Source organism: Malaclemys terrapin, chromosome 1, assembly GCF_027887155.1.
Source record: "Malaclemys terrapin pileata isolate rMalTer1 chromosome 1, rMalTer1.hap1, whole genome shotgun sequence".
NCBI lineage: Eukaryota > Metazoa > Chordata > Testudines > Emydidae > Malaclemys > Malaclemys terrapin.
Genome location: NC_071505.1, coordinates 106,495,741 through 106,509,385, shown reverse-complemented (window position 1 = coordinate 106,509,385; position 13,645 = coordinate 106,495,741). Strand labels below are relative to the sequence as shown.

At 48.2% G+C, this 13,645-nt stretch overlaps 1 protein-coding gene across 1 annotated transcript in view; it reads right to left on the bottom strand.

Annotated features, from left to right (window-relative positions):
* The window catches only part of PKP2 (plakophilin 2), a 76,690-nt gene extending 69,333 nt beyond the window's left edge, over positions 1–7,357 (bottom strand). Inside the window, exon 1 of the mRNA XM_054034281.1 lies at positions 6,897–7,357. Coding sequence (XP_053890256.1) covers positions 6,897–7,113 — 217 coding nt within the window. The 5' untranslated portion in view covers positions 7,114–7,357. The remainder of the gene's footprint in view (positions 1–6,896) is intronic.
* Between the last annotated feature and the right edge of the window lie 6,288 nt (positions 7,358–13,645).

The window sequence follows — 13,645 nt, the reverse complement described above, 5'->3', positions numbered from 1 at the left end:
CCCAACCACATCAGCCACACCATCAAGGGCTCATTCACCTGCACATCCACTAATGTCATATATGCCATCATGTGCCAGCAATGCCCCTCTGCCATGTACATTGGCCAACCCGGACAGTCCCTCCGCAAAGGAATAAATGGACACAAATCGGACATCAGGAATGGTAACATACATAAGCCAGTAAGTGAACACTTCAATCTCCCTGGTCATTCTATTATAGATTTAAAAGTCACTATCATTGAACAAAAAAACTTCAGAAACAGACTTCAAAGAGAAACAGCAGAACTAAAATTCATTTGCAAATTCAACACCATTAATCTGGGCTTGAATAGGGACTGGGAGTGGCTGGCTCATTACAGAAGCAGCTTTTCCTCTCCTGGAATTGACACCTCCTCATCTATTATTGGGAGTGGATGACATCCACCCTGATTGAATTGGCCCTGTCAACACTGGTTCTCCACTTGCGAAGTAACTCCCTGCTCTCCATGTGTCAGTATATAATGCCTGCATCTGTAACTTTCACTCTATGCATCCGAAGAAGTGAGGTTTTTACTCACGAAAGCTTATGCCCAAATAAATCTGTTAGTCTTTAAGGTGCCACCAGACTCCTTGTTGTTTTTATTATGTACATAGTTTAGTCCTATTCAGTGTCTACTCAGCGCTTCTTGGCTTGTCTCTTGTATTCATTAAATGGAGCATCTCTTGTCACTGTCCAGCAATAGTCTGCAAGCATTGATGGGCTCCATTTGCCCTGATAGCATTTCTCCATTGTTGCAATGTCCTGGTGAAATCGCTCGCCGTGCTCGTCCCTCACTGCTCCGCAGTTCGGTGGAAAAAAATCTAGATGAGAGTGCAAAAAATGTATCTTCAGTGACATGGTGCAACCAAGGCTTTTGTATGCCTTGAGGAGGTTTTCCACCAACAACCTGTAGTTGTCTGCCTTGTTGTTTCCGAGAAAATTTATTGCCAATAACTGGAAGGCTTTCCATGCCGTCTTTTCCTTACCACGCAGTGCATGGTCAAATGCATCATCTCGAAGAAGTTCACGAATCTGAGGACCAACAGAGACACCTTCCTTTATCTTAGCTTCACTTAAACTTGGAAATTTTCCACAGAGGTACTTGAAAGCTGCTTGTGTTTTGTCAATGGCCTTGACAAAGTTCTTCATCAGACCCAGCTTGATGTGTAATGGTGGTAACAAAATCTTCCTTGATTCAACAAGTGGTGGATGCTGAACACTTTTCCTCCCAGGCTCCAATGATTGTCGAAGTGGCCAATCTTTCTTGATGTAGTGGGAATCTCTTGCACGACTATTCCATTCGTAGAGAAAACAGCAGTACTTTGTGTATCCAGTCTGCAGACCAAGCAAGAGAGCAACAACCTTCAAATCGCCACAAAGCTGCCACTGATGTTGGTCATAGTTTATGCACCTCAAAAGTTGTTTCATGTTGTCAAAGGTTTCCTTCATATGGACTGCATGACCAACTGGAATTGATGGCAAAACATTGCCATTATGCAGTAAAACAGCTTTAAGACTCATCTTCGATGAATCAATGAACAGTCTCCACTCATCTGGATCGTGAACGATGTTGAGGGCTGCCATCACACCATCGATGTTGTTGCAGGCTACAAGATCACCTTCCACGAAGAAGAATGGGACAAGATCCTTTTGATGGTCACGGAACATGGAAACCCTAACATCACCTGCCAGGAGATTCCACTGCTGTAGTCTGGAGCCCAATAGCTCTGCCTTACTCTTGGGTAGTTCCAAATCCCTGACAAGGTCATTCAGTTCACCTTGTGTTATGAGGTGTGGTTCAGAGGAGGAGGATGGGAGAAAATGTGGGTCCTGTGACATTGATGGTTCAGGACCAGAAGTTTCATCCTCTTCCTCATCTGACTCAAGTGAGAATGATTCTGGTGCATCAGGAACCGGCAGTCCTTCTCCGTGGGGTACTGGGCGTATAGCTGATGGAATGTTTGGATAATGCACAGTCCACTTTTTCTTCTTTGACACACCTTTCCCAACTGGAGACACCATGCAGAAGTAACAATTGCTGGTATGATCTGTTGGCTCTCTCCAAATCATTGGCACTGCAAAAGGCAGAGATTTCCTTTTCCTGTTCAACCACTGGTGAAGATTTGTTGCATAACTGTTGCAGCATATGTGTGGGGCCCACCTCTTGTCCTGATCTCCAGTTTTGCAGCCAAAATAAAGGTGATAGGCTTTCTTAACCATAGTGGTTATACTGCGCTTTTGTGATGCAAAAGTCACTTCACCACAAACATAGCAGAAGTTATCTGCACTGTTCACACAAGTATGAGGCATCTCTGCTCATTTTGGCTAAACAGAAATGTGTCCCTTTGCAAAATCAAACACTGACAAATAAGAGAGCACGACACTGTATGATTTCTAGAGCTGATATAGGGCAATTTGTTCAGCAGAGTGATGTAAGCTTTGTTATGATTGCATCATCCATGACTTCTAGGAATAACATGATGCAATTCATATCATGTATGATGCAATACCAGCTTCAGATTGCATCATTCATTGTTTTGCCTAAAAAGCAAGTTCTGTCCAAACCCAGTCATAGATTTATTCATAGATCCAGTCAAAGATGTATTTTAGTCATTTCTGTTTTAAATTGAGATCCCTTCCCTTTATAACTCACTTATCCTCCGCCATTCTCAAGTCACGGGTCGTATATACTGACCCAATAGCATACCTTGAAAACTAGAGCCAATCAACAATTTTAAGCATCATTTTCGTTCCCAGTGATCCAGAATTAGTAAAGTTTGACTACATTTATTTCAGAAGCATTTTGGCTGTAGAGCATTGATTCCTCTTTATACATGCAGAAAGAAGTGCTTATGTGCTTGCCTAACTTTAAGTGTGTGAATAATCCAGTTATGCGTATGCTTAAATGGCTTGCTAAACTGGGTCTGAAATGCTTACTAATGGTGCATTTATAGCAGAGGGGATTGAGCATTCTCCTTTTGAAGTGCATGAGAGTTTTCCCATTGACTTTAAGGGGTGCAGGATTAGGCACTTGGTGTATATTTAGCCAGTGGTGTCAAAGCAAAGTTTGAAAGGCTTTATAATTCAGGATGATGGACATTTTTTTCATCTAAAATAGTAGCAAATCTCTGTGGAGGGGGCTTACCTAAGTATAAACATTAATATGAAGCAAATCCAGTTTTCTTGGGTCTTTCTGTGTTTTGAGTTGGAAATAACCCAAAGAAGTGTGATAAATTGAGCACAGGTACATATTAGGAAAAAGAACTGTTGTTAAAGTCCTTAGTGCCATAACTAGTGCACATATCACAGGCATTTTATATATAGGCTTCTTGTTTCTGAAGCCTATTTAAAAAAAAAATATTGGCATTTCAAAAATACAAAATGTCTGCAATGCTTGAATTTCAAATAAACAAAGTAAATAAATAAATAAAAAAACCCAAATATCCCAAATCCATCAGAATTGCAAACACCCTGCAGAGGAATTAGAGAAAGTAGTAGGTCTGGAGCTCTCTTTCAGAGTTTTTTGGGTGTGTTGACATTGTCCTAACCCATCCAAATTGGGTATTTGCATTGTCCTAACCCATCCTCATTTGTCAGCTTCTGTTTAAAGAAGCATTTTTCAAAGTCTCAACTCTACTGTTAGCCATAAAATAAAGTAAAATAAAAATGCATTTCAACAGAACAAATGGCAATTGTTAAAATCTTTGGAAGCTTCTTTTATATTCAAGCTCACAAGCTGAGAATTTACATATAAACTGTATTCTGTCTAGAGCTACTGAGCACTTGATTGTGAAACCAAGGGTACGTAATTTTGATGGATGTCTTGCAAACTTTTTTAACAAAGGTACAGTTGTGACTGCATCCCATTCATTTTTAGTGAATTTTTTTAAGCTGGAAGCCACCAATCGCACTAGATCAGAATTATTATTATTATTTTTTTGCTGGGGACAAGACAGCTAGATGAATTATATTTATCCATAAGAGGTACTTTATCTCATATTTTTATGAGAACAAAAAGATGATAGCTTCCATACTTAAAAATCAGCTTAAGACTCTTCACATAAATGGAGCAGACTATAATAAAGAGTGAGTCAATATTTCTCATCTTTTTACTTAAAAAAAAACAGGATTAAAGCTTTCATGATTGATCCTTATATCCTCAGCTTTTTGGATGCCTCTGTTTTAAAATAAAAACATATTTCCAACACCAATTAATACTAATATAGAGGCATATTATAAGAAGAGCTGAAGGCACCCATCTCTCAGTGCTTTAGGCCATGTGGTGTGCAAAGAGTGTGGCTGCATGAATCCAACCCACAGGTCAGAGACTCCTAAAGGCAGGGATTGATACCCTTTTATTTAATTATAAAGCACTATGCACAACAATGCCTATATCAGGGATCAGCGACCTTTGGCACGCGGTCCATCAGGGAAATCCACTGGCAGGCTGGGGTTGTTTACCTGCAGTGTCCGCAGGTTTGGCCGATTGCAGCTCCCACTGGCCATGGTTCGCCATTTCAGGCCAATGGGGGCTGCAGGAAGCCGCGTGGGCCGAGGGATGTGCTGGCCACCACTTCCCGCAGCCCCCATTGGCCTGGGAATGGCAAACCGCGGCCCGTGGGAGCTCCGATTGGTCAAACCTGGGGACGCTGCAGGTAACAAACCATCCCAGCCCACCAGTGGATTTCCCTCGGGCTGCGTGCCAAAGGTTGCTGATCCCTGTTCTATGGTATTATTGTTTCCATGTCTCCTAATAACTCCTTTCCCATGAATATTTTATTATGCCTCTCCTTTGTTTATTTTATGTTTGTAGCCTGAAGGCAGGCAAGACATTATTTTCTTTATTTCTTTCCATTTTCTTTAACAAATAGGGACAGTTAGAAAAAATAATTAAAAGAGGATTAACATACACACACTGAAATGGTTACAGGGTGGAGGAGGAAGAGACATGATTCTTCTTCCACCCTGTGGTAAGCCAGGAGTAACTCAGCTGAAGTCAATGGAGGTATACTACTGTGAAAATACTGTAGCAAGAGAGGAAAATCAGGGCTAATTTATTTAATCAGAAAGGAAAGAGAGAGAGCATTAAAGAAAAAAGAAGAGACACAGTGACAGCTATGATCTTATGGTAAATACTGTAGGAGGCAGGAAAGTCCCATTAGATCATCTCAAGGCCATTTCCCTGAGGAAGACAACAAGGAGTCCGGTGGCACCTTAAAGACTAACAGATTTATTTTGGCATAAGCTTTCATGGGTAAAAACCTCACTTCTTCAGATGCACAGAGTGAAAGTTACAGATGCAGGCATTATGTACTGACACATGGAGAGCAGGGAGTTACTTTGCAAGTGGAGAACCAGTGTTGACAGGGCCAATTCAATCAGGGTGGATGTCGTCCACTCCCAATAATAGATGAGGAGGTGTCAATTCCAGGAGAGGAAAAGCTGCTTCTGTAATGAGCCAGCCACTCCCAGTCCCTATTCAAGCGCAGATTAATGGTGTTAAATTTGCAAATGAATTTTAGTTCTGCTGCTTCTCTTTGAAGTCTGTTTCTGAAGTTTTTTTGTTCAATGGTAGTGACTTTTAAATCTGTAATAGAATGACCAGGGAGATTGAAGTGTTCACTTACTGGCTTTTGTATGTTACCATTCCTGATGTCCGATTTGTGTCCATTTATTCTTTTGCGGAGGGACTGTCCGGTTTGGCCAATGTACATGGCAGAGGGGCATTGCTGGCACATAATGGCATATATAACATTAGTAGATGTGCAGGTGAATGAGCACTTGATGGTGTGGCTGATGTGGTTGGGTCCTCTGATGGTGTCGCCAGAGTAGATATGGGGACAGAGTAGGCAACTAGGTTTGCTACAGGGTTTGGTTCCTAGGTTGGTGTTTCTGTGGTGTGGTGTGCAGGCCAGTCCTCGCTTACAGACAACCCCCCAATCTGAAGCAAATACTCACCAGCAACTACACACCACACCACAGAAACACGACTACCCCCTGATACTTGATTTCCCGGAGGGCCACTGCAGTTTACAAACACTAAGATAAAGAACATAACCGATACTGAGCTTAATCAAAATGCCCACAATCTTCAAAAGCACTGATAGAGCATAAATCCCCCTGACTTTCAAATCAAGATTGTCAAGTATCAGAGGGGTAGCCGTGTTAGTCTGAATCTGTAAAAAGCAACAGAGGGTCCTGTGGCACCTTTAAGACTAACAGAAGTATTGGGAGCATAAGCTTTCGTGGGTAAGAACCTCACTTCTTTAGATGCAAGATTCTTCTTCTTACCCACGAAAGCTTATGCTCCCAATACTTCTGTTAGTCTTAAAGGTGCCACAGGACCCTCTGTTGCTTAAATCAAGATTGCACTCCTAAATTGTTTAGGCACTCCTGGTTACATTTGTATAGCAACAATTTCAACTGGAGACCTGACACACAATTGAAAGAAGCCAGAAAAATGGAGAACCTCACAGCTGGTCTTAGCATAACAGTCCATAAGGGGGAAGACAGGCAGAATGGTTTGAAGGGGGGCGGGGGGGGGGGTGGGAAGAGGTTGTAAGGGAAACATTTGACTCTTGGAGGCGAGTGATTGAAACTTTTATGTGGGCAAGATGGAAATACAGAGAGTCATGGAATATCAGAGTCACCTTCGGCAGGAGCCTTCCTACAGGATAAGGCTGCCTTGTGAGAGAACTGCAAAGAAGAAAGCAAAATGTACCAGAGACTATTGGTATTAATCTTGGTAAGGGGGAGGGAGGAAGAATCAAAAGAACAAGGAGAATGAGGAAGAAAAGAAGGGAGGGGGGTGAGGAAAGCAAAAGGGGGAGTCACGGGGGGGGACGGGACGTGATCGGGCCCTGCTTGGGGCACTCACCATTTGACAAGGAGCCTTTACTTTTCCTGGACAGCGTTTGCTTGACCTGCTGCTGGATGCGGAGACTTTTCTCCGTCCCATTGCGGTTGCCCAAGAGCTTCAGCCTGGCCTCGGAGGGCAAAGCCAGGGTGGAACTGTCCAGCTCCTGCAGGGTCTGGTGGCTCAGGACGGTACGGATGTAGCTGCGGTCGGCGGCAGAGGAGTCCGGGGTGCCCATGGTCCAGCTGGGGGAAGAAGCTCCAGCGGAGGCTGCGGTGGAGTCTGCTCCCTACGGTCCCTGGCTGAGCAGCCGCCGCCGCCCAGCTCCAGCGCCCAGTGCAGGAGGGACGGGGCTGGGCAGCCCGTGGCTCTGCCACGCCCTCCCCGCAGCGCAGGTAGCAGCTGGCTGCCAGGATCCTGCCGCCCCAGGGGCAGGAGGGAGCCGCGCCCCCTGCCCCGCCCCCAGCCTGGCGATGGGAGCAGGGAGGCGCGCACCTTCCCTCCCCCCCGCTCCGGGGGCAGGGCTCCTGGACTTCCGCGGCGTGGGCGCGGCCCCCTCCGAGCCCACACGCCCAGCCGGCCTCGCCCTGCGTTGGCTCACTGGCAACTCGGCGTGGCAAGAAGGGGGCGGGGCGGATCAGTTACCCTTTTGCTGCAGCACCCGCGGGGAAAGGGCGCCAGGCGGGGCGGGCTGTGCCTCTGGCGAAGGAGGGAGTCCGTGGGCACAAGGATCCGGCTGGGCAGGGCTCAGGCAGCGCTTTATAGCAGGGGTGGGGACAGAGCAACTTTGCCATGAGCTTTGGTCAGGGCCGAAAGGAGACTCCCCCAAACAAAGCGTGTAGGTAAACTAGGGTGATCAACTTTCCTACTGCGGAAAAAACACCCAACACCCCTGCCCCGCCCCGCTCCATCGCTCTCCTCCACCCTCGCTCATTTGTCCTGGCTGGGCAGGGGGTTGGGGTTGGGGAGGGGGTGAGGCCAGAAATGAGGGGTTCAGGGTGGGGCTCTGGGCTGGGGCAGGAAGTTGGGTGCAGGGGTGAGTGAGGGCTCCAGCTGGCGGTGTGGGCTAGGGGGCATGGAGTGTGGGAGGGGGCTCGGGTCTGATACAGGGGTTTGGGAGAGGGTACAGGCTCTGAGGTGGGGCCAGAAATGAGGGGTTCAGGGGGTCTTTGGGCAGGGCTGGCTTTAGGAAGTGCGGGGCCCAATTCGAACGTTTTTGGCAGGGCCCGGGCAGGGATGACTAACAAAAAAAAAAAAAAAAAAGCCCTGTGAAAAAAGCCCTTTCATTTCTTCCATGTATTATTTACTTTCCATAACTATATAAATAATACAATTATATATTATGTACATTGTGTCATATATGCTGTTGATTGGTTATTAATGAGCTCTGTTTCACATGTGCTGATCCCCGCCACTCCCTGGGGGTGTGTGTGCACATGTGTGGGTCCCAGCTGCTCCCTGCCCCCCTCATTGAAGCAGGTGTGCAGGGTTACTGCCCTGGGAACTGCAGGGCACCAGTGGACATGGGGCTGGCAGGAGGCAGGGCAGGGGCTGGCTGAAGGTAGGGTCTGGCTGCAGGGAGGGCAAGGGGTGCGGGGCTGGCTGGAGATGGGGTGTGTGGGGTGGGCTGGCTGGCTTCAGGCAGGGCTGCAGGGGGGTGCGGCAGGGGTTGGCAGGGCTGGAGACAGAAGAGTGCAGGACTGGCTAGCTTCAGGCAGGGGTTGGCTGGAGACAGGGCAGGGGTGCGGGGTTGGCTGCAGGCAGGGCGGGGGTGGTGCGGGCAGGACAGAGGGTACAGGGCTGGTGCGGGCAGGACAGGGGGTGCAGGGCTAGTGCGGGCAGGGGGTGCAGGGCTGGAGATAGAGAGGGGGTGCAGCAGGGGCTGGCTGCGGGCAGGGCAGGGAGTGCAGCAGAGGCAGCTGGAACCCCAGCCCTTTAAATAGCCCCCGAACCTCCTGCTATCCCAGGGCTCTGGGGGCTATTTAAAGGACCCGGGGCTCCCCTGCTTCTACCGCCCCAGCCCTTTAAATAGCCACAGGAGCCCTGGGGAAGCTATTTTTAAATAGCCCCCAGAGCTCCACAGCCCTACCCCGGGCTCCAGCAGTGGGGCGCTGGTGGCAATTTAAAGGGCCTGGGCCCTTTAAATTGCCCCCTGGGGAAGCCGGGCCACCCGGAATGGCACACCGGTGGTTGCTGGTACGCCATACTGGGGCTTGGGTGCGGGGCCCGATTCAAGGGAATTGGTTGAATTGATCTAAAGCCGGCCCTGTCTCTGGGCTGGGGCAGGGGGTTGGGCTGCAGGGCAGGCGAGGGCTCCAACTGTGGGTGCAGGTTCTGGTGCAGGGCTGGGAAAGGGGGTTGATGTGCAGGAAGGGGTTCAGAGTCTGGGGTGGAGGTGCAGGCTCTGGGCTGGGGCCAGAAATGAGGGGTTCAGGGTATGAGTGGGGGGTTGTGGGGGTTGGGATGCAGGAGGGGGTTCAGGCTCTAGGAGGTAGTTTCTGTGTAGGAGGGGGCTCAGGGCTGGGGCAGGAGGTTGAGTTGCGGGAGGTCGTTTGGGGTGCAGGCTCTGGGTGGCACTCAGGCGACTCCTGGAAGCGGACGGCATTTCCCTTTGACTGCTAGGCAGAGGCAGGGCCAAATGGCTCTGTGCACTGCCTCTGTCCGCAGGCGCTGCCCCTGCAGCTCCAGTTGGCCACAGTTCCTGGCCCCTGAAAGCTGTGAAACCAGCACTCGGGGCAGGGGAGCACGTGGCGCTCCAGTGGCTGCTCCTACGCCTAGGGGACACAGACATGCCGGCCACTTCTGGGACCCGCGTGGAGCCCATTTCGACCAGGTGTTCCAGTCAAAAACCAGATGCCTGGCAACCCTATAGGCAACAGGCTAGCTCTTCTGGCACCATAGCACCAAGTGTGCCCCTGCATGAGCAGTACACTAATTATACCCAATAACGGGCTTCCATCAAAGTTTGTAGTGTAGACAGGGCCTAGAACAAGGCCTATTGAATAACAGATGTAGAAGTTTTGTCATACACAGCCACCCATGGGGCTGGGCTGCAGCAATTTAACTAATCTAGTTTTAACCCGTACCTGTTGTTACTTTGGTAAAAGTCTGGGGCCTAATCTCCATTTTAAAAAGCTATGCCAGCATAGTTGTGTCTGTTAGAAATGTGGTGGGGGGAAACCCATACTCCCACTCGACATAGCTATGCTAGCAAAAGGTCCGGTGTAGACACACCTTGTACCAGCAAAAAAGTCCTTGTGCCAGTATAGCGCATGGGCACATATTTTAGAATAAAAGTGTTAGTTTGATTTCAACAAAACCACATCTAGTAATACACACCTACACCGTCAGATGCCTTAGTGCAGAGGGCTGGACTTGATGACCTCTGGAGATCCCTTCTAGCCCTACATTTCTATGCTCGCTCACACATTCAAACCACCAGCCATAAAGGCGTGCACACACATACAAATGCAGACACTTCTAGGCGCACCCATGCCCACTCAAATACACCCAAGCAACCAGCCATAAAGGGACATAAAAGATAGGTACACAATCACACATTTACATAGACAGCCCCTATCCCAACCACACACGCACACAAATTATTACTTATGATCAGCAGCTGGGACAATGTGCTGGGCACTTTCCAAACAGGAAAGAATGTATAATCCAAAGGGATAAGGGGCACAGTCCAAAGCACATCTAGATATGTCCACACATACATACAGGACTTGTACATCTTTTCTCCCTTGTTAACTGTGGCCCTGAGCCTGCCAACTCTTAGGCATACAGGGTAGTAAAGTTCAGCACTAGCCTAAGTGCTGGCAGCATCATGGCCCTGTGTGCCGGTGGTGGTTTTCCTACTATGTTAGGAGGTATTTATTGTTTTTAGTTCTCTCATTAGGGTCTGGGTACTTAAAATGATAAATTATAAATATTAACAATATGTACTACACTAAAAGTAGTGTTAAAGCTATAACTAGGGTGACTATATTTCTTTATGGTGAATACAGGACACCTGGTAAAATTACTTGTATTTGAGTTCAATGGCAATCAGAACTATGCAGTACATTCAAATTAACACGTTGACTGAGCCCCTGTTAAAAAGAAATTGTGTAGTTGGATTCTTTTTATTTACCTTATCTTTATGGCTGTAGGGTTCACACAGGGAGGGGTGACACATGTACCCTTACCCCACCCACCCACAGGGAGAGGTGACATGCACCCTATACACTTCTCTCACACAGGGAGAGTGGCTGACCAACCCGACCCTCCCTGCCCAGTACTCTCTACCCTCCATGCCTGGCTGGGCCCCCAGGATGGACCCAGCTCTCCTGGTACTGTGTCTTCCAATACACTGGGGGCAGGCACAGAGGGTCACATGCCCCCCCTCCCCAGATTTCTGCCAGGGTTCACACAAGAACGTTGCCAGCAGCCTTTCAGCACTGTGTGGGAGGTAAGGGACAGGAACTGCTTTGGGGGGGAGGGAGAGAAGGGATGGCCTGGCCCCTGTCTTTGCAGAGCTCATCTCTTCTCTCCCACCACCACCACTCGCTGCCCTGTGGCTGGAAGCAGCTTGTTCCTTCCTGCCTGCATAGTGTGGAAATGCAGCTAAGACCTCCAGGAGCAGCAGCTGCTGGCCACTGACATAACCCAACCCATGGGCGCCAGGTGAACCTCCACTTTGGGGAGGCTAGCCTGCTAGCCCCACCCCCCTGTGCACCGGAGGCCCAAATCCCCCCTAAAAGGAAAAGCCCTGAGGGGGCACCCTCCCCCCCAGACCAGTGGAGCCCTGGACTACCCGCCCCAGCCAGATCCCCAACCCACCCCGGGCTGAGCTGCCGGCCCCCTGAGCGCCAGGCTGAGCTACCAGCTCTTCCCTCGCTAGAGTTGAGCCTCCCCAACCGCCATGGGCAGCCTCCCACTCCTGAAGGCCCTCTCCACCTGCTGAGCTGCCAGCCCGAGCAGCGTGGCAAGCAGTGGGGCCCTCCAGGGGAGGAGGGTGGAATAGGAGGCGGTGGGGGTCTTAGGGAAGAGGGGAGCCACCGCAGCCCAGTTGTCTGGCTGTGGCTCAGTGGTAGTGCCAGGGAGGGCAAAGCCTATTATGACCCAGCCATCTCTGGCTACAGCACGGGCAGGAAGGGCTTAAGCCTTAAGGATGCATTGTGCACCACGGCCCAGGGAACCTGAGTGCAGGGGCTTCAGCAAATCGGGCCAGAGAGGTGGCAGAGGGTGCTTAGGGGACAGAGCAGCCCCACGCTCCCTGGGGACAGGGTCCAGGGGTGGGTGTGGGTGTGAGAGAGAGAAGAGGGTATTAAACCCCTGCCCTGGAGGCTGCAGGTTTGGGGCATGAACAGGCTGGAAATTGCTTCCTCCTCCTCTCCACAGCTTAGCTGAGGGACAGATGCTTTGCTATGCCAGTGCTGTGCAGGGCTTTTGCACATACAGGAAGTGTTTTCCCCAGAAATTTAAATGGGGGGGGGAGAGGGAGATTGAATTTGCAGGGGGGGAAGAGGGGAGTCAGGGCTGATGAGGTGTGAGACTGTGAGGGTGTAGGTGGGCTGTATGGTATAGTAAAAACTGAAAAATGTTTCATGACCATTTTATTAGATTTAACTCATGTTTAAAAAAAAAAAAAGTCACACAAATTAAAGTTGGCTACTCAAGCCTTCTCTGAAGCACTACATCTACATTCTTCTTGCTTTCTTATTATAATTTTGCACAACTCTCTTAATGAACTTCTTGAATGCAGTGCGTTCATCTTTGGTGGCTTCTTGTGTGTCCGGTACTTCCATTCCTTCAGTTTATATGCTCATTAGTTCATTCACATGATCAGGCAGAAGGCGACTTCTTTCAGAAGACAAAATTCTATTCAATGATGAAAAAGAACACTCAACTGTAGCTGTTGTGATTGGGAGTAGCAAGAGATGAATTCCTACTTCTTTCGTCCCGGGAAAGAGCATAAAGATCAGGTCAAGCCACTCGTGATAAAAAAAAAAAAAAAAGAATTTGAAGTCACATCTTCATTCATTTGTTGTATGATATTCCACTCTGTGTTCAAATTCTGTCCTGAGCACATGGCAGCTCCCTTGCTGGTAGTGCCTCACTCCACTCAACTGTCGGTATTTTATAGGAGCTATGTAGAGGTTGAGTAGAATCTAGAAGTGGCTGTTGTAGATTAAGAATCAAGTCTGTACTTTTTCAGTTGTCTTAAACACTTCTTGACCTCTTCACTTAAGGATTCAATATAAATGCCTTCATTAGTCAACTTCTGGACTGAAGTCTTTGCTTCTTCCAGTACTTTTTCAATGGATAGCTCTCTGATCCAAATGTAGCTTCTACTGCTGGACAAATATCTACTACTGTTGTAGCAGATGCCTGGATGGTATTATTTAATGACCCAAGTGGTTTCAACGTAGAGTTACAAGAAAGAATGGCAATAGTTCTTTGAACGTAGTAGCAATAAGTAATCCACCGGCCTCACTATTTAGATCCATCTCATCTTGGTAGATACTTTCCAAAGCCAGTAATAACAGCTGCAGTAATTTTAAGACAGCCAAGAATCGCTCGTGAGACAGTCAGAGGGTTTTCCCAGGCTTGACTAATTTGAACTTCAGTCCAAGTGTATCTTCTCTATTTTCCAAGATATTCAGTCTTTTAATATCTTATTCTTTTTTCAGGAAGAGTCCAATTTAATAAGCTTTTAAAATATCTTTTGAAGAGTCTGCAGCTCATACTAGCGCTAGTTGGAGCAGATGCCTCTGCAGTGT